This window comes from Rhinatrema bivittatum, chromosome 1, assembly GCF_901001135.1.
Source record: "Rhinatrema bivittatum chromosome 1, aRhiBiv1.1, whole genome shotgun sequence".
Lineage (NCBI taxonomy): Eukaryota > Metazoa > Chordata > Amphibia > Gymnophiona > Rhinatrematidae > Rhinatrema > Rhinatrema bivittatum.
The window spans coordinates 341,463,958-341,485,515 of NC_042615.1; the positions used below are offsets into that span (position 1 = coordinate 341,463,958).

A 21,558-nucleotide genomic window follows, 5' to 3' on the forward strand; every position below is an offset into this window, starting at 1 on the left:
GCAGGTAAGTGGCCCTGAGGTACATGGAGTGGGAGAGGGCTTCCGCCCAGATCTGCGCAGCTTCCTGACACAGAAGGAAGGAGCCTGTGCCTCCCTGCTTGTTTATGTACCACATGGCTACTTGGTTGTCCGTCTGGATTAAGATTATCTGATGAAAGAGATGATCTTTGAAAGTGCGGAGCGCATAGCGGATTGCTCGAAGTTCCAGGAAATTGATCTGGTGTTCGGCTTCCTCTTTGGACCATAACCCTTGGGTTTGAAAGTCGTCCACATGGGCTCCCCAACCGATGTGAGAAGCGTCGGTGGTTAGGATTACTTGCGGATCCGGTGGAAGAAAAGGTAAGCCCTGAAGGAGGTTGACCTGAGTCGTCCACCAGGTTAAGGATAGGCGCAGCGCTTGTGTGACTGTGACTATGGAGGACAGAGGCTGAGAAGCTTGAATCCATTGGTGTCGTAGAGTCCATTGTGTTACTCTCATGGCTAGTCAGGTCATGGGAGTGACTTGAACCGAGGATGCCATGTGTCCTAGGAGAATGAGGAACTGGCGAGCCGTGGCAGTGTTCTGAGACTGGAGCTGGCGAGCCAGGGACATTAGGGTGTGGACCCTTTGAAGAGGAAGGTAAGCCTTTGCCTGTAAGGTGTCCAAGTCTGCTCCAATGAAGAATAAGGTTTGAGACGGGACTAAGCAAGATTTCTCGTAATTGACAAGAAACCCTAAGGAAAGGAGTGTTTTGAATTGTCAATTTTAGGGAGGATTGAGCTATCTGTTGGGTGGAGGCCCTGATTAGCCAATCGTCCAGGTAGGGGTAGACGTGGACACCTTCCTTCCTTAAGAATGCTGCTACCACTACGAGACATTTGGTAAAGACTCGTGGGGCAGAAGCCAGACCGAAAGGTAGGACACGGTATTGATAATGGTCGTGGCCTACGAGAAACCGCAGATATTTGCGATGGGATTGTGTGATCGCAATGTGGGTATAAGCGTCCTTGAGGTCGAGAGAGCACAGCCAATCCCCTCTTTGTAGCAGAGGGAGCAGCGCGCCTAGGGTTACCATTTTGAACTTCTCTTTTTGAAGGTATTTGTTGAGGGCTCGAAGGTCCAAAATGGGACGTAGTCCCCCTGATTTCTTTGGTATTAGGAAGTATCTGGAATAGAATCCCTTGCCTCGTTGAGAGGGAGGAACGGGTTCTATAGCATTTGATTGCAGAAGAAGAGACACTTCCTGTTGTAATTGAGCCAAATGGGTGGATAGACTCCACGCTTGAAGAGGCGGGGAGTCTGCCGGAAGAGTTATGAAGTTGAGGTGGTAACCCTGTGCGATAATTGTTAGCACCCACTGATCTGAGGTGATCTGCAACCAAGGATGTAGAAAATGGTACAGTCGACCTCCTACAGGAATGTCTGGAAGAGGGGTTTGGCATGTGTTCCCTACAGGGGAGTCAAAGGCCAGCCGCAGGCCCAGGAGGAGGGGCTACAGTAGGCCTTTGTTTCCTAGGCTGACGCGGCTGAGGCCTAGTAGAGGATCGAGCTGGACGAGGCCTGGCCGATGGAGGGTAGTAACGGCGTGGCCGAAAGAACGACTTCTTAGAGTCCTTCTTAAGTGGTTGTTTGGAGGAAACTTCAGACGGAACAGAAGAAAGTTGTTTCAACGTCTCGTGGTGATCTTTCAATTCAGCTACTATTTGCTGAATTTGTTCTCCAAACAAATTGTCCCCTAAGCAGGGTAAATCCGCTAAACGATCCTGGACCTCTGGGCGAAGGTTGGATGACTTTAACCAAGCCCAACGTCTGGCCGAGATGGCAGTAGCTGAAACCTTTGTGGAGGCATCGAAGATGTCATAAGCCGTTCTGATCTCGTGCTTCCCCGCTTCAAACCCTTTGTTAAGAAGGGCCTGAAGCTGTGGCTGGTATTGGTCAGGTAAAGTGTCAGCAAAATCTTGCATCTGTTTAAGGATGGCTCTGTTATATTGCGTCATGTAGAGTTGATATGAGGCTATGCGAGAAATCAGCATAGCTCCATGGTACACTTTCCGTCCCACACTGTCTAGGAATTTATTGTCCTTGACCGGCGGAGTGGAGGAGTGTGGCTTGAGACGCTTGGCTTTTCTTTGTGCGGACTCCACCACAACAGAGCGATGATCCAGTTGAGGCTTTTGAAAGCCTGGTGCTGACTGGACGAGGTATGTGGAGTCAGCCTTCTTGTTAACTGGTGATACAGATGAAGGAGATTCCCAGTTTTTCTTTAAGAGATCGAGAAACACCTGGTGAATGGGGATGGAAGCGATGATTTTTGGGGCGTCCAAAAATTGAAGCAGTTCCATCATCTGGTGTCTGTCATCGGTCTCAGATTGCAGCTGAAAAGGTACAATTTCGGACATCTCCTTTACAAAATTAATAAAGGAGAGATCCTCTGGAGGAGATCTTTTTCTACTCTCTGTAGGAGAAGGCGGTGATGGTAAATCTGTGTCAGAAGATGTATCATCACCCCAGGTATCATAGGGATCACTTGGGGGTTGAAGCCCCGATGGACCTGGTTGAGGATCCGAAGGCATCGAAGGAAACCTTGGAGGAACCGGTGGTACAATCGGTACTGGGAACGGCATCGAGGGTTTCGGTGCTGCCGATGGAGTCGGTGCCGGTCTTGGAACCGATGGAGCCAAAGGATAAATCGGTGGAGATATACGAGAAGGCACCGATGGGACCACCCCGGAAGGGGGAATCAGGAACGGTGTTTCTCCCGCCGATGAAAATCCAGTCGGAGACGATGGCGCTGTCGGTGCTACTGGAATCATCGATGGAAGGGCATGTACAAGTGCCTCCATACGTTGTAGTAGCGATGCCAGCGCTTCCACCAAAGGTTCGGTGGTCGGTTCCTTCCTCGGTGGCGGAGTCGGTGCCGGGGTCGATGCCGGTGGCGGTGCCGGAATCGGTGCCGGAGACGGTGCCAATGGAGGTTGGAATCTTTGCATCGCTTTCTCGATGGCCTCCTGGACCAGCCGGTCCAGTTCTGCCCGGAGACCAGGGGTAACAATACCCGGCTCGACGGGAGAGGGAGGCTGAGGCAGAGCCGGAGGGACCACCGTAACCGGTGGGATCACGGCTCCCACACCCCGAGAGGGTGAGGGTTTCCTCGATGCCTGCGAACGAGACGTGGACGGTGCCAAGTCTGAACGAGGCCTCTTAGTCGGTGGCTCGGCTTGTTCAGAGGTCGATGACTGTGGATCCTCGACAGGCCGAGACTTGTGCCGTCGATGGCGATGCTTGTCCTTCCGGTCTCCTCGCCCATCCGGGGAGGGGACAGGAGTCGACGGCCGAGAAGTCATCGATGGTGGACGGTCACCGGAGGGTTGACGATGGTGGTGCAACTTCGACGGTGCCGGTTCCGATGACGTCGATGCTATCGATGGCGTTGGGGTGGGTGCATGGAAGAGGAGCCCCATCTTCTCCATCCTGGCTTTGCGACCCTTAGGTGTCATTAGGGCACATTTGGTGCAAGTCAGGACATCATGCTCACTACCCAAACACAAAACACAAACCCTATGGGGGTCTGTGATTGACATAGTCCGGGTACAATCCGGGCATCGACGGAACCCCGTCGCCATGGCTTAAGGCCAAATTTAGTCGCGGGCTCGGTAATTGCCAACAGGCCTCGAGGGCCAAATTCGACGGTAGTCGAAGAAAAAAGGCAAAAAACTTACCGGTTTCCGCGGAGGTGACAAAAATTTGTCGAAGGGAGACCCCTGAGGGGCAAATTTTCTTCGGAAAGAAAAATACCGAATTCCTGTCAGGAACGTGGTAAGAGAGCTCCTTTCACCGCGTGGCAACTGCTGCGCGGAAAAAAGAAGACTGAAGGGAGACCCCTGCTGGCTGCAGGGTCAGTGCCTTGCTGGGCATGCCCAGTAGGGGCCAGTCAAAGTTCTGTTTAAACTTTGACAGAAGTTTTCCGTGGTGGGCTCCATCCTCGATGTCACCCATTTGTGAGGACAACCATCCTGCTTGTCCTGTGAGAACTCCCCTTTCAATACAATATATGACACCTATAGTTTAAAACAATGAGTCAACAAGTACATAGGCTCAGTTTCATTTCAGCAAACATACACAGTGGTAACTGTCAGTTTAGTATGTTTACAAAACACTTTTGAGCTATTTCAAAATAATTATTTATCATTGTACTGACTCTTGTTTACCTCAACGGCTTAGGCAAAAATTTAAAACACTATTTTTATACTTACTGTCTGCTCCCTAAGTTTATCATACAGGGACTCCAAACGTTTGTTTGCATCATCTAACTTCCTCTTGGTTTGCTGTGGGAGAAGAAAAAGAAATGTTATTTCACACAGTATTTCTATACTGTCTCTGCTGCTAACCTGGATCTTAAGTCTGATTTGTACTGCAGCAGGTGATGACAACAGCTGATTCATATTCCTGGGTACATTTTCATTATATACATTTGTGCTGTTTTGTTTTACCACTTTCACAACAGACTGTGTTCAAACATATCAATATAGATGGTGGCTCTAGAACATAAGATATGCCATACTGGATCAGACCAAGGGTCCATCATGCCAAGTATCCTGTTTCCAACAGTGGCCAATCCAAGTCACAAGTACCTGGCAAGCACCCAAAACATTAGATAGATCACAAACTACGACCCTGTTTCCCCGAAAATAAGACAGTGTCTTATATTAATTTTTGCTACCAAAGATGCACTAGGCCTTATTTTCAGGGGATGTCTAATACCGTTGAGCTGCTGGCTGCCCCTACGTCAGCCATGCCTCACCAGTGTGCTGTCAGAGAGAGGTAGGAGTGTGCAGCATTCATGGTAGTCAGCTTGGGCTGACTCTGCTGCTTTTGAACCTCTGCACACTGCTTGGAAGGGGTCCCCCGACTGGTACTGCCACCATCCCCAGATGTCAGTAATCTTGCTGCCACTGTCACTGCTGCCACATGGCTATTGGGGAGGCGCCGATTGCTGCTACTGACACTGAAGCCCATTCTGCTGCCTCTTCTGTGCAGGCCCCGTGGGCTTCCACTTCCTCCTTGCTGATCTCGTATATTGTGAGATCCGCATAGAGAAAGTGCTATTCTTGCACATTCCCAAAGATTACATGTGCCAATCACTAAAAAGTAATTTTTATTTTTTTTTACCTTTGCTGGCTGATGTTAGTTTTCTAATCGGTTGGTCACAGGCTTTTTTTTTTCCATCTTTCCTTTCTTATTTTTTTGCCAATTCCTTTTATATTGTCCTTTTTTCTTCCGTATTTCTTTTCTCTCCGTGTTCTTCCCTCAAACAGAGTCAGGTTCTCATTCTCACATGCATTTCTCTCTCTCACACACACACAGGCTCTCACTGTCACATGCTGTCTCTCAAACAATCATTCATACACACAGTCTCTCACTGGCACATGCTGTCTGACGCTCACACACACAGGCTCTCTCTCACTCTCACATGCTGTCTTGCTCAAGCATAGGCTCTCACCGTCACACGCTGTCTCTCACACACACAGAGGCTCTCACATGCTGCCTCTGCAAACATTCAGATCCTCAATCTCTCAACTCATCTCATACACGCACGCACACACCTTCTACAGACCCTCAGCCTCTCTCTCTCACCTCTGGGCCTCCTCTTCGCGGGTCGCCGCAGGATGGGCTCTGCAGCGGCCCTGAACTTCTCGGGCCTCTTCCTCGCTACCGGGCCTCTTCCTCTTCTTGGGCCGCTGCGACTTGGGATTCGCAGCAGCCCGCGGCGGCTCCTCTTCTGCACACGCTGATGCTCCTTCTTCTTCCTGCCCACGCGGCTCCGGCAACGTTTACTTCTGGGGCCGCATAGGCAGGAAGGAGAAAGAGCATCAGCGCATTTGAACGCGATCTTTTTCTTCGGGCAAGGAGGCTCAGCGGCCGCATGAGCCTCCTTGTGCCCGGGGGCATTGGCTCCCCTCGGGATACCACTGCTCGCGTCTGCCCCTAATACTTTGGAAACTTTATTTAAAAAAAAAAAAAAATTTTTTTAAATGACGTCACAGGATTGACCGGCCCACCGGGGGAAGCCCGATCCCCCGATAGGTCAATCCGCCCCTGTTTACAAGGGATGCCTTACTTTCGGGGGAGGTCTTATATTTAAGAATTCTGCAAAATCTCTACTAGGTCTTATTTTGGGGGATGTCTTATTTTCGGGGAAACACGGTATTGCTTACTAATTACTGTCACAGCAGTTTATGGATTTATCCTCTAGGAAACTTATCCAAACATTTTTTTAAACCCAGTTATGCTGACTGCTGTAACCACATCCTGTGGCAATGAATTCCAGAGCTTATCTCTGCACGGAGTGAAAGACTTTTCTTTGATTTGTTTTAAATGAGCTACTTGCTCTAGTTTAACTGGTGATCACTGATGGTGTGAGCTGTCAGTTTGAAGGGTAATGATCACAGTAACAGTAAACAACAAGAGACACTAAGCACATCTATTCTGCCCAGCTAATCCGGTCAGCAATGATAAGGATACATCCCAAATTTTAACCAAAGAAGCTTGAATGCTTATAGGATATCACACCTTATTCAAGTCAACTTTTGTAATTTTTCTCCTGGGTTCTCTACAATCCTGCGTAGATAAGCATAAATGTTCCCATCCTTAAGCCAACACCCAGTACCTCTTTTCCCATATTAACCTTTGTAACAGTCTAAAAGGCTATTAAAACTTGCAAGGCTGTTGCCTGAACATTTGACTGCCTAGGTTCTGTGCCCTTGCTGTATGGTATCTGGCTACCACTAATCTGCTGACATTGACCTGGTTGCCTTCTGGAGAGTTGCAGCCTGCTGGTACCAATCTATAATCATGAGACAAATACTCCTACACAGTAGCAGAGTTCATTCTCTCAAATTACCATTGCCTAATGGTATCTACAGGAGACCATGCGAAGTTCTCTTCCCGCCCCCCCCCCACCCCAATAAGACCAGAACTGATGAATGACTGGCTATATATATATACATATTTTTTTTTCAAATTAGTTTATTGGTAGCAAGAATATGCAGCCATAATTTACAAAACACTAAATATACAACCAATGCCTACAGGGCAGGATATTACAAAAATAATGTATATGCACAGTGTTCCAATAGTTGGAGATACTCAAAGTGATTACACGTCAGGCAATATATTTTATGCTACATGGTTGAAGCTAGAAACTTGGAATCTGGAAGTCCATGTGTGACTTCAGATCAATCACTTTCACCTCCCTGTGCCTCAGTTTACTCATCGGTAGCCAAGTACTAAGACAGTTCCAACTTCCCACTGAAAACCGTCATACAGTTGCTGAAGTTTTTTTCAAGGGCTGTGACCATATAGTATACCAGATATTAAAATAAATTTTGTAAACCCAAATTATTATTCTCATCACCAAATTGTACTATCCCAAGAATTAACTAATTAATAATAGTCTGTCTTACTTCTTTAGGACTGGGAGAATGATGGATAAAGAGTTTAACATGTACAGTGCTGACTGCTGAAAGTGATGCACACACAAAGATGGCTCAGTTAAGATACACATGCTGAAAGATCATTTCTGATAAAACTACCAAAGGGTTTTCAGCATACCTAAATATTCTACCATGTGTAGATAATTTTGACCCTTGTACTAACAGGGATCCAAAATAATCCGATGGGTCAATAGCTTAGAGAAGAATGGCTGGCTAAGAATGGAGAGGGGTGAAATAAAACCTTCTCTGTTCTCAGAAAATCCATGCTGTGAAGTCTCCTGTCTCGCTGAGGCATCATCTTTGGTTATCCACTCTAATAAGCAAAACCCCTCTCTACAAGTACATGAACTGGACCGATTTCTGTTGAGAGGATGGGCAGAGGTAGGTTGGTCAGTACATTTTTCTCTGACTTTTTGAGGGTAGTAAATGGGGACTTATGCCAAAGTGACTGAATATTCTAGAGTTTGACACCTGTCTATAATGAATACAGTTAGAAATTTTACATACAGTAAATTTCATTGAGTCATCAACTTTATATTTTAAGCCATGAGAAACATTATGGACACCGCTAGATTTTAAAGACGCTTAAAAAGAGTACCTTAAATTAACTGATATTTGTTAAAAGATTGTAATGCGGATTACGTTGCTTTGAGGATTGTTATGTATTTATAACCTACAATCTGCTTTTTCATTTTTTTTTCATATGTAGATGCAATAAGGAGAGAATTTGATTGATGCATGTTAAAAAGATGTAATCATTTAAATGTCAATGAATAAGCTTTGGATTGGTTTTTGAAAACATGTTTCTGTGTGTCCATTTGATTGGTTGAATGAATTCTTTTTAAGCATCTTTAATCTAGTGGGATCCATATTGTTCACATTTGTACAGAATTTTAGTAGGCAGCATGCCATATGAAATATTTGATAGTTAAGAACTGCAGCTTTGTGCTGCAAATATAAGGGATTTTTTTAAAAAGAGTATTTTATGAGATGTTTATTGGCCACAATATGTGTTTTTATTTTTTTTTTATTGTAGATGTGATTGGGTGCTAAGTTTTCAAGAGATTCCTAATGCAGCCAAATGATGGTGAAATGTTAGCCAGATCGGATTTTGGATTTTTATAAAGATATGGATTACAATTAATGAGCGTTTTCAGGTTTGAGATAATCGGCACTCGCCTTCTGGAAGTCTTCAGGTCATCCAATGAACTGCAGTTTCTGAACTTCAATTTATCCAAAGTTAAATGTCTCTTCATTATTTGGAAAGGACAGCATAAATCTGCAATTTTCTCCTCCTATGCAGATGAGTGATTTCATGATTGTTTATGAAACTTTCTATGTCTCCTACCTACTTTCTTGTTCTTTCTGGAAGTCCACTGGTATTTTGAAATTAATGAAAAAAAACAAAACAAAAACTCCAAACAATGTTCATTTGTTTGAATTGAAGTTATCCACAATTAACTTGTTACAGATTATAATGGCAGTTTGAGGTCAGCACGGATACATTTAAGGGTAACATCAGCACATCTGTTGGTCTCTGTCTCCATCTGCAAGTCAATGCGCATAAACCATTGATTTGTTCTGGTCTGACTAGTCCAGACGAATGCTATATACCTGAGCTACTCCTGAATATGATGGAACACTGCCAAACCTGCTAGCAACACCTCAGAGGCAAAAGGGGCCACCTCCCTGACCCTAACATCTATGTGGGAAAGCTTAGAAAAGGAATGCAATGAAGATCAAGTCACTAAGAACATAAGAACATAAGAAAATGCCATACTGGGTCAGACCAAGGGGCCATCAAGCCCAGCATCCTGTTTCCAACAGTGGCCAATCCAGGCCATAAGAACCTGGCAAGTACCCAAAAACTAAGTCTATTCCATGTAACCATTGCTAATGGCAGTGGCTATTCTCTAAGTGAACTTAATAGCAGGTAATGGACTTCTCCTCCAAGAACTTATCCAATCCTTTTTTAAACACAGCTATACTAACTGCACTAACCACATCCTCTGGCAACAAATTCCAGAGTCTAATTGTGCGTTGAGTAAAAAAAGAACTTTCTCCGATTAGTTTTAAATGTGCCCCATGCTAACTTCATGGAGTGCCCCCTAGTCTGTCTTCTATCCGAAAGAGTAAATAACCGATTCACATCTACCTGTTCTAGACCTCTCCTGATTTTAAACACCTCTATCATATCCCCCCTCAGTCGTCTCTTCTCCAAGCTGAAAAGTCCTAACCTCTTTAGTCTTTCCTCATAGGAGAGTTGTTCCATTCCCCTTATCATTTTGGTAGCCCTTCTCTGTACCTTCTCCATCGCAATTATATCTTTTTTTGAGATGCGGCGACCAGAATTGTACACAGTATTCAAGGTGCGGTCTCACCATGGAGCGATACAGAGGCATTATGACATTTCCGTTTTATTCACCATTCCCTTTCTAATAATTCCCAACATTCTGTTTGCTTTTTTGACTGCCGCAGCACACTGCACCAACGATTTCAATGTGTTATCCACTATTACGTCTAGATCTCTTTCTTGGGTTGTAGCACCTAATATGGAACCCAACATTGTGTAATTATAGCATGGGTTATTTTTCCCTATATGCATCACCTTGCACTTATCCACATTAAATTTCATCTGCCATTTGGATGCCCAATTTTCCAGTCTCACAAGGTCTTCCTGCAATTTATCACAATCTGCTTTTAATTTAACTACTCTGAACAATTTTGTGTCATCTGCAAATTTGATTATCTCACTTGTATTTCTTTCCAGATCATTTATAAATATATTGAAAAGTAAGGGTCCCAATACAGATCCCTGAGGCACTCCACTGTCCACTCCCTTCCACTGAGAAAATTGCCCATTTAATCCTACTCTCTGTTTCCTGTCTTTTAGCCAGTTTGCAATCCACGAAAGGACATCGCCACCTATCCCATGACTTTTTACTTTTCCTAGAAGCCTCTCATGAGGAACTTTGTCAAATGCCTTCTGAAAATCCAAGTATACTATATCTACCGGTTCACCTTTATCCACATGTTTATTAACTCCTTCAAAAAAGTGAAGCAGATTTGTGAGGCAAGACTTGCCCTGGGTTAAAGCCATACTGACGTTGTTCCATTAAACCATGTCTTTCTATATGTTCTGTGATTTTGATGTTTAGAACACTTTCCACTATTTTTCCTGGCACTGAAGTCAGGCTAACCGGTCTGTAGTTTCCCGGATTGCCCCTGGAGCCCTTTTTAAATATTGGGGTTACATTTGCTATCCTCCAGTCTTCAGGTACAATGGATGATTTTAATGATAAGTTACAAATTTTTACTAATAGGTCTGAAATTTCATTTTTTAGTTCCTTCAGAACTCTGGGGTGTATACCATCCGGTCCAGGTGATTTACTACTCTTCAGTTTGTCAATCAGGCCTACCACATCTTCTAGGTTCACCGTGATTTTATTCAGTCCATCTGAATCATTACCCATGAAAACCTTCTCCATTACGGGTACCTCCCCAACATCCTCTTCAGTAAACACCAAAGCAAAGAAATCATTTAATCTTTCCGCGATGGCCTTACAAACCTCTAAAGGAGACATCAGCTTAAGCTCTGCCCAAGATGTAGCTTGAGCTCTCATGTAATAAGCTCTTACCTGTTTTGGTAAGGGCCTATCAGAAAGCATGTAGGCTCCTGTAATAACCTCTTTAATCCAGTTGCTGCCTCACCTTTCAGCTCTCCACTTTATAGCACTAAAAGATGATCAAACCTCCTAAAGGCATCAATGACCTTGAGATATCTCAAAAGAGCTGTTCTCACCTCTAAGTTGTGAAGTAGCCTGAACTCAGCCAATGCTGCACTTTTGCTGAATGAAGGCAAACAAAAGGCTGTGACCACCTTAGCAGACATCAAATGAACAGAACACATCTTGACCATACCTTATGTAATCAATAAAAAGGGCTTTCTGCAAGAAAATGCTTGCCAAGTATAAAAATCTTTGGACTGAATAAATAGCCATTAGAAAAATACAGCTTCCAATGTGAGCAACCTTAGAGAAATGTCCCTAACAGATTCAAATGCAAAACCACCAAAAAGAGCAAATCCAGATTCAGATCCGAAGATATAACAGTAATCCTTAGTGGAGGCTTAACATGTTTGAGGCCTCTCAAGAAAAGGAGATATATGTGGATGAGAAGGCAAAGGCCTACACAATATATGACCGCTGTAGCATGGCGGAACTACAACCTGCACCTGCAAGAATTACAATCCAAATTCACACATAAGCAAATTTATTTACTTTAAAGTATTTATATCCCGCACCCTCCAGTGTTTGGGACGGGTTACAGAGGAACATACATAATTGTTAAAAGTAAATCAAAATATAAAAGCAAATTAAAATAATACGACTAAAATCGTTATAATAAAACAAATAAAAGTTTAGTCTTAGGAGGAAGAGAAAACACAAAGATCTGGGAAAACTAGTCTTGGGAGATAGACAAATCACAAAGATGGAAAGTGGAAAACTTTCTAAACTTTAGAAGAGTAACCACAACAGCTTAAGAATATTCTTTCTTTACTAATAATGTTTCTACCAGGGCTAGGCTGTAAGACAAAATCAGATTTTCACAAAGAACCATACCCTGCAACAGCAATTTCTTGTAAGATGGAAGCCCCAACGGCCTTCAGTGTATCAATCTCAAGAAATACACATACCAAGAACACTGTGGTCAATCTGGAGCTACCAGAATCATAAAACCTGGATGTTCCGAGATCTTCCAAGGTACTCCTTTATCAAGTGCCAGGGAGGAAAGGCTGCATCTATTAGTCAGGTCTGGACTGATGCAACAATTCCGGGTGACATTATTCCTCTTTTGGCTGAAAAGTTTCTGTACCTTCATATACCTAATGGTTGCCAAAGATTCAAGGGGACTCTCCATCTGGCTACAATCTGAATGAAGGCTACTTGAGACAAAGACCACCCCCCTCGGTTGACCACACTGTGACTGAGAATCATGCTATGCATGATGCTGGCAAAACCTTCAATTTTTTGCTGCCGAAGCAAGAAGAAATCTGCCTCCAAGACACCCGAGGATCATTGTTCCTCCCTTGATGACTTATATATGCTACCACTGTGGTGTTGCTGGCAATCTCCTAATTGCCTGTCTCAGAAGCAGATGCACAAATTCCAGAAGAGCCAATCAAATCGCTTTGGCTTGTAACAGACTGATAGACCATTTACCTTCTTGGAATTACACTGTCTCTGAGCCAGCTGCCCCAGATAGTGTGCCTCCCAGCCTATTAAACTGGCATCCATCATCATCTTCACCCAGGACAGGGCCTTCAGATCCATATCCAGCTCCAGGTCTTTGTAATGTAACCACCATTGCAAGCTTATCTTAATGGATTCTGTCACTGGTAGCCGTATGAAATAGTTCTGAGACTGGGAATTCCATCTGGAAAGCAAAGCTCTTTGAAGAGGTCTCATATGCACCCTCGCCCATGGAACTGAGAAACTGAGGACAAGACCCTACAATCAGAGTCCCGGCACATGATAAACTAAGATTTTGATGACACAGCTTTGATTCCTTTGTTCTCCATTAGCCAAATTTGGCCTATCTTCTCATCAAACCACATCCTTAGTTAAGAGTCTGAAACGGTTGTGGACTACTATTGGAGAAATTGAATATCCAGCCCAATTCTTGCAAAAATTAAACCATTCTTTGAATGGCCAGTACACCTTCATGTAGTGACTGTGTCCTAGTTAACCTATTGTACAGATAAGGTTCTAGCCAAAATCCCTTCCTTGTATAAAGCCGCCACAACAACCACCATCCCCTTTGACAGGGTCCTTGGGGCTTCAGCAAAACCAAAGTGTAGGGCTTAAAGCAAAAATGTCCCAAAATCATAATCCAAAGGAAGCGATGATGATCCTTTCTTATCAGAATGCAAAGATAAACCTCTGTTAGATCCAAGGAGGTAAGGGATTCTCCTTCTGACTGCCCTTCTGATAAGAGTTACCTTTATAGATCTGTGGACCTGTTTCCAATCCAAAACGGGATGGAAGGACTCTTCCTTCTCAGGAACCACAAAGTAAATGGAGTAAAAACCATGACCCTTGGAACTGGAACTACAAGCTTTAAATTCGAGGCAGCTTCCTAGTGTCACCTTCACAGCTTATCTCCTCCTGGCAGAATGACAGAGGAAAACCACAAAGGCGTCAAACGGGTCAGGAGAAATTCCCAGGCATAACCATGTTGTATAGTCTCTAAGATTCACAGATCTGTTGTAACTTGGGCCCACCACAGATAGAACCTGACAGAAGGCTGCTCATTTCTGGAGCTGGAGATAGGATCCTCAAACACTCACTATGGGGTAGATTTTAAGACCTGCGCGTGGGCGTACATGTGCGCGCACATGTACGCCTGATTTTATAACTTGTGCGCGCATGAGCGTGCAAGTTATAAAATCGGGGGTCGGCACGTGCAAGGGGTGCACACTAGTGCACCTTGCGCGTGCCAATGCCCACGTGCTTCCCCCCGTTCCCCTCCCAGGCCGCTCCGAAATCGGGAAATCGGAGCGGCTGGAAGAGAACTTCCCTTCCCCCTAACCTCCCCCCCCCCCCCCCCGAATTCTTATAAACCTTTTGCGCCTGCCTCTAGCCCCGCCCCCAAGCCCCAGGACTTTGTGTGTGTCGCCTGGCCTTTATAAATAGGCCCGGCGCGCATAAGGCGATTTACCGCGCATAGAGCTTTTAAAATCCGGCCCTTATGCATCTTCTGAGGATCCTGACCCTGCAAAAATCCTTCCTTGCCAAGGTCCGGGACCTGCATCTCTTCCTTGCTGAACTCTCTGGGAATCCCGTCCTCTGGAAGTCTTGACACCTTGAATTCCCTCCAGGCTTTAGCCATCCTTCCAAGATCTTCTCCAAACAAAAGTTGTCCCTTAAAGAGAAGTTTTGTCAAGTTGGAATTTAAAAATAGAGAGTCTGCAGAGCAAAAAACACAGCCAAAGAAAACATTTAGCTGCCACTGTGGATGTACACCACTGGCCAAAATCTGCTTCCACTAATACGCTGTGTCCGTCTCTGAGTGTATTACCCACTGTCGCTTCTAGGATATGCTACACTAGATCTTGCGAGATCTTGCTATTATACAGTTGTAAGCAGTTATCCGCAGTGCCATGCTAACATCCTCAAAGACTTGTCTAAGCACGGACCATTATTCTTTCCTGAGAACTCTTAAGCACAGCACCTTCCTCTAACTGGATTGCTGTTCTCTCTTTCTTGAGAAACCAAGGGATATAATTTTGCCAATGAACAACCTCCGTTACAATTTGCTTCTGAAGATACCTACTCCAGATCAAAGATTCTTATGAAGGGCAACCAGTGGGTATAGCTTTGATAAGGTACAGCCACCTGTACCAATCAGGTCCTGAACTGCCTGATACAAAGGAAATTATTTGAAAGCTTTTTAATACTGACCATAATCGGGTCCTCCAAAGTAGAAGTCAACTCCTCTTCTTTTCTTCAGCTATATTCAAATTCCTTAAGGACTGAGTAATTAAAGAATAAATTGTTCTCTATGGAAGAGACACACCATAGATGAGCCATCTTCTCCCTCTGGAGGAAGTTCTTTCTCACTGTCTGCCTCTCTGGAATACTTAAAACCCTTTAAAGAATCCCCTGAGCCTGAAAAGGTATCTTTTTCGTCTCTATTTCATTCTTGCCTTTGTCTGCTGTATCAGAAGTAGCAGAAAAATCCAGCACACACTTTTGAACTGAGCTCTGCACCATAGCAAAAACTTGCTAGAGGCACTTTAAAAATTCCCGAAACACCATGGCCAGTCTACAGCGTAGGTCTCCAAAGCAGGAGTTGTTGACCCAGGAACTCACTACCTGCTTTCACCTCTCAACTGTGGAAAGGGAGGGAGGTTCCATGCTCTCTCACTCCCATACACTTAAAAAGGCTGCCAGGCCCTCTGCAACACTGCCTGCATTGGTGGGAGAATCAACTACTGCTGACCCCTGTGGTAGCAGACCCACCTGGAATGCTTGGATCGCTGCCACATTGGATTGCCTGCTGCTCTAAACAGCCGTGGCAGAGTTTATCCACTCCCGTGCATTTCCTACCTTCACAGCTACTGCAGAATGGAGGCTTCTTCCTGCACTTTGCAGGGGAAGCCATATTGCTGCCAAAACATTTGTGCGGCCACTACATAACATCCCCAGGCACCAAATCAGTCTTGTATGCCTTACTAGCTCTCTTTCAGCCCTTGCACTGTCACCAGGCCTGCCCTGTTCACTATCCTGGCTGAGTCCTGACCCTCAGTCCTTTTTTCTCTCTTTTTCTTTTTAACTTTATTCCACAAACGAATCCTTCATCCAGGCAGGAATTAGGAGGGATGGCACTAGAAGTATTGGAGGGGGTAACTGGAGATGGAAGAAATCAGGGCAAGTAAAAGTAAATGTTTCCTACAATCCAAGGCAGCAATGCTGGAAGTCCCCCGGTCCTGTCACTGCTCCACTGAAGGAGGAAGTTAAGGCTTTCACTTTGAGAGCTATATAGAGACAGACCCAGGACCGAACTCAACTGAGGGAGGGAATGAATACTTTTCCTCTCGGAAGCATCTCTCCAATAGATCCTGTTTGTCTACCTAGGCCTCAGTCTGACAGTACAGGTCGCTTGCTGACCATCTGCTGGACAGAAAGAATACTAGCAGGCTGAGGTCAGAATGGATGCATATAAGGGGTGACATCAGCAAATCTGTTGGTGTCATCTGCTGGTTGAAGAGAATAACCCACTCATCTGGACTGGTCATACTGGATGAGGAGGAAAGACGACTATTTTTATGTGAAGATACAGACTATTTTGGTGTTGGTTTGAAGAATTACGATTCACGTATTTTGAAGTTTGGATTTTGAATAGACTGCAGCTTCCATTTTTTTTTTATTCACTTGGGGGGGGGGGGGGATTTCAAAAGGGTTACGTGCTAACCCTTTAAAACCTGCTCCTGTGCGCCGAGCCTGCGTGTAATTCTTAAAATCCGGCCCACAGTGTTATAGTGCCCTCCCCACTTTTTTTTTTTTTTTTTAAATAAAATACAGTTTAAAATTGTAAAATTATCTTTTAATGTGGTGCTTTGGCTAAAAATTTAGTGAACATTTTTTTTTGTATTTTGTTGATGTTTTACTTCATTTACCTCATTTGTTTGATGACAAAAAAAAAAAAAAAAAAAAGATCAACTGACCCATCCAGTCTGCCCAGATATTCCTGTCTACATTGCATTATACACCCCTGCTGCAAACCACAGAAGTAGGACTGTCTATGGGATATCACTATTTACCAATCAGTTTTTGTCCTCCTTAGCTCTCTGCATCACCTTCCTTCTCTGGTTGATGAGTACACAGGACCCTATACTTAATCCAACAGCTGTACCTCCTGGCTAAACTAGTTGGCAAGATATAAATCACCTCTTCTTTCAAAGGAACAATCAGAAGAAACCTTATCAGGATTTAACAGCATACTGCAACTCAAAAATTAAATCAGCTGAGGAAATATGGCTCTTCTCTCATACAAGTACTTGATTAATCATATTTTTACTCTTCAAGATCATTAGCAAACATCACTTTAAAAAAGGTTAATTAAAAATTACAGCAATGTTATTCACTTACAATATATCATTATCAATTTCATGCTACATCATTATCCATTTCATGGCAGGCTTGCTAATAGTAAGGGAAGGCATGTTCTCATCGGTGAGAGAGATTAATCATGCAGGGGCCTATTTATTCATCATGTCATCTACCACTGAAGAAAGCCTTAGAGTAGGCCAGTCACAATCAACGTGGCATGCTGAGAAAGCATCACACCTGCATAACCATAAGGAACTTGATACTATGCAGTAAGATGGTTCTTCCCATGCTGCTGCTGTTGGATAAGGTTCTATGCTGTTGGATATGGATCTAAGACATGCAGTGAAAGTGTGGAAAGGGCTAGGCAATTGTATTACAGTCTGTGCAAGGATACCCATTCCAATCATTATTAGCACAATTTACACAAGAAAGTACTATTCCTTTTTACTTTCAGCTCAGTCAAAACCAGGACTGTGATCTATAAAAGTCAAGAGCCTTCATTTGTAACAACCTGGGGTTTTGTCTCCTACTTTTTTTTTATATCCCCCTTTCAACTAAGATCAACCATTGCAGCAACAGTCCTAGGCAAAAGGCCACAGACTGCAGCTCTCTAGAAACCAAGACATGTGCACCCTGAATCTAGGCAGTAGGTGTCATCACTGAGTGATGGCCAAAACTCCCTCCCCCACCCTAGGGACTGTGAATATCATCTCACAGCATCTCTATTGGGAATCAAATCCAGGTATCTCTCATGGCACTTGCCACTGAGACCCCACTTCTTTTTTCCATCCATCACCAAAGGCACATATTATCTTGACTAGATCAACTGATTCTGATGACCATAGGCTACATTTCTGTTCATGTCAAAGGATCTTGTACATAACACAAAAACTGAGATGTGATTATACAACATGCAGTGTTCTATTAATGCATAGCTAGTTCTAGGCATGAAATGGGCAGCAAAAAAGGCTGCTGGGGGCTTAGGAAAGAGAGAGCTGTTGTGGATGGAGGTAGGAAAGAGAAGTTGCAGGAGCTGGTGGAGGGGTGAAGAAACAGGGGGTTGCAGGAAGGGGAAGGAGGAGAGAAGGATGCTGTGCCAGAGACACTGCAGATACAAAAGTATACAACCAGGAAAGGGGGGGGCAGCAATGTTGCAGGTCAACCTAGGGCATGTAATACCTTGCATCAGCCTTGTATTAACATGGCAGATCCCACACTTACAGTTGCACAACAAACTGCCATCATATTAAAACAAACAGCATGGTATAGACCTAACATGCTTTAATTCAATTTGTATAATTGGTTTATTCTCCTGACAATGTTTTTAATGTTGTTTAAATGTTAATTGTTTCATGTAATGCCATTTGGTAAGTTATTGTTCTATGTAAACCGGTTTGATTTGCATCTAATGTAGGAAGATCGGTATATAAAAACAAAAAATAAATAAATAAATAAACATGCACAAACACTGTCTAGAACTTTAAATCCTCATCTATTCAATCATGGGGTTCTCAATCTCCCTGATTTTTTGCACTTCCTCACATAGAGAAAACAGCAGGAGACCTCCTGTTTTCAAGAGCAGAATGCAATTCCTTCAAGTTACTTACAGTACAGTCATTTGTAGTGTGTCTCTGATTGTATTAATGTTTTTTCAGCAAACGTTTTTGTAGCTTATCTGGGGAGAAGTGGTCAATAAGTTTGAAAACAAATACTTGATATAAATCTAGCAACAATACTTGGCTTAGCCTTTCCATCAATGTCAAAGAGTGCTACTTCAGCAACACCTCCCAGCCTCGATCAATTTCGGGAACCAGAGCCCAGGATGGAAATCTAATCCAGATCTAACTTCATCCAAAGGCTTTAGGGCATAAAACAGACCTTCCAATTTGTATTTATTTTTGTACTAAAACTAGTAGGAACCCACTTTAAAACTAAAAGTCATCTTTCCATATGTAAATGTTACTTGCACCAAGATATCTGTTCTGAAGTAGAGAAACAACGCCTACCGGATCTGAAGCAGTTGACAGACATCTCTGAATGAGAGCCTCAAACGTGGTCTTAAGAATAAGATGCTCATCAGGAATTGGTTTTTTGGTGATCTTCTCTGTTGTTAGTGAGTGGGCAGGCTGCAAGAAACATTTATTTTTATCAAAATCTGGTTTTACAGGATGTAATATGCAAATAAGCTGCATAGGCTGACAAAGCCAATAGAAAGATAGTTGAACTTGATGCACAACAGCCTTTGTCTAAAGAACAGGATGTTTGCCTTAAAAGCACTTCTGGAGTTTAGAATAATGTAGAAGAAGCACTTTTAGAAAATCTTCCAAGTCTAGTTTCAATTATAGAGCATGTGAGGTTGTACAGGTCTTCGCTGGAACAAATAAAGTGAAGCTGCTTACCTGTAACAGGTGTTCTCTGAAGACAGCAGTCACCAGTTATGCATGTGGTTATGTAATGGAGAAAAATGCGAGAAGCATGATCAATTAAGATGAAGACCACTACAGGCACAGCCATTCTCGGGGCTCAGACAGCAGCCTCCATAATCTCTCTGATCTCTGAGCTATGTGAAGGGGCCTGGTGTCTTTATCCTATCCTTTTGTCTTCACCCAACCATCACTGAGCTGGGAGAACAAGACAGGTCCATGAGATGAGAGCAATCTTTTGGCTTTGGCACCTCTGTCTGCACTTCAGTGCCACCAGTGAACAGTACAACTTCTTGGTCCTTTAAGTTTTGACTTCACATTCAGAGAAACTTCACTGGATTTGCTCTTCAACTCTTCAAGATAAGACTGGAGTTTCATCTTGCAAAACCTGATTTCCCTTGGTGACATTCTTGAGTGGATGCCACAAAGGGTGGAATCATGTTCCTTCCCCAAACACCTGTATCAAAACTGATGATCAGTAATAGATATTTTCTGTCTGCTTTTGGTGCAAAACTTGACGACACTGGCTTTCTTCTTGGGCATAGTGAGAAAAATCTACAAGGTAAAATCAAAAGGAAGCAATGCGCTGAAAAAAGACTGGAACAGAAAAAAACATCACTGGGAGGCCTATAGGGGTCTAAACCAGCCAGCTGACAGGAACCACCAAAAAAATAATACAGCCCTAAGAAACTAAGAAGTACAAAAAAACCCTCATGAAGTACACTGATAACTGAAAAGCAGTCAAAAGGCACAGAAAACCTCAGTCAAGGAGTTAACAAGAGAACTGCTATTGATTAAGATTCAATCATGTGAAGAAAAAAAAAAAAAAGACGACCAAGTGAGGTACTTTACTCTATGGAACAACCGTACATGCTCAAGATGCTTTCCATGTAATATGTTATTTTATGATAGATATAGTAATATGTTACTACTTCTGCCACATTCTGGACACCACTTGTGATAAAACATGTCATAAATACATCTTATTAAACATTACTAATTTATGGAAAGCTTTGGAAATGTCCGATCAGCACCAAGTAACAATGACGTCACTCACACGTATGACTGGTGATTTGCTGACTTCAGAGAAAGGTGTGCACTTTGGGAAGTCCATTTAGACTTATGACTTTGCCTCCTTGAAGAAAATTACAGTTACACCAGCGTCACTCTTTTTTTCTAGCTCTAGGGGGTAGTCTGCACTGCTTTCCACCATCCCCTCGTATTTGGCTCTGCAGCACTGAAGTTTCATAGAATGGTGCTTATCCTGCAATGCAGGTGACAATCTACAGAGAGCATATGTACAGCTGCAGTACAAAGAGGGAAGCAGAGGTAACATAGGTAGAAACATGGCAGACAAGAAAGGATCATAGAAAACTACACACCTCGCTCAAGTCCTCAGGGACTGGAGGATGCAGACATGTATTATTCAGATGCCACCATGTGCTCAGATGGCCACTGCCCACCCATAGCTCAAAAATAAAATATTTGTAACCTGTATGATATTTCCAGTTGGGGCTCCTGGTGCCCCCTCCGTGCTAGGCTTTGAGACAGCAGGTACCATGATCGATGGCTGTGCTAGTGGCTGCGATATTGTCTGGAAAGGGCTCTGAAGTCCTGGCTGTGCAGAAGGATGGTGGGATGGCTGGAAAGTTGGTGGCACTGGGGCTGGTGCGGAGGTGGGTGGTTTCTGAATCTGTGACTGAGGATCTGCCAGGGGGGTCATTATTGGAGATGTGATGGGAACAGGGCGCATGTAACCATCCTGATTCTGTGAAGAGACAAATTAGCAACTATTAACATGCTGTTTCCATAAATCCAAAATATTCCGTGACAGAAAAATCTGATAAGATTGTGTGTGCTGAACATATTGTCTGCAGCTAACTAGATATTTATTCCTCTATTATTTAACCTTACTATCTCCTAACTTATGCAGAGCAGTTCTTCTGACATCACTAACATTTGGAAGTCGGTGAAGGAAGCAAAATGAGCACACTTTATTGTGCAAATAACACAATAAGAAAAAAAAAAGTTATGCAGGACTTGGGAAA

General features: G+C 43.6%; 1 protein-coding gene across 12 annotated transcripts in view; it reads right to left on the bottom strand.

The window, feature by feature from the left end:
* Window positions 1–21,558, bottom strand: part of SEC31A (SEC31 homolog A, COPII coat complex component) — a 236,320-nt gene that overhangs the window by 16,937 nt on the left and 197,825 nt on the right. For 7 of the 12 annotated variants that reach the window (XM_029598987.1, XM_029599022.1, XM_029599015.1 and 4 more), the window contains 3 exons: window positions 21,003–21,278; window positions 19,094–19,213; window positions 4,234–4,305 (listed from right to left, as the gene is read on the bottom strand). In XM_029598987.1, coding sequence (XP_029454847.1) covers window positions 4,234–4,305; window positions 19,094–19,213; window positions 21,003–21,278 — 468 coding nt within the window. Of the gene's footprint in view, window positions 1–4,233; window positions 4,306–19,093; window positions 19,214–21,002; window positions 21,281–21,558 lie in introns of those variants that run through there. The other 5 variants (XM_029599073.1, XM_029599065.1, XM_029599055.1 and 2 more) reach the window with 1 other exon arrangement.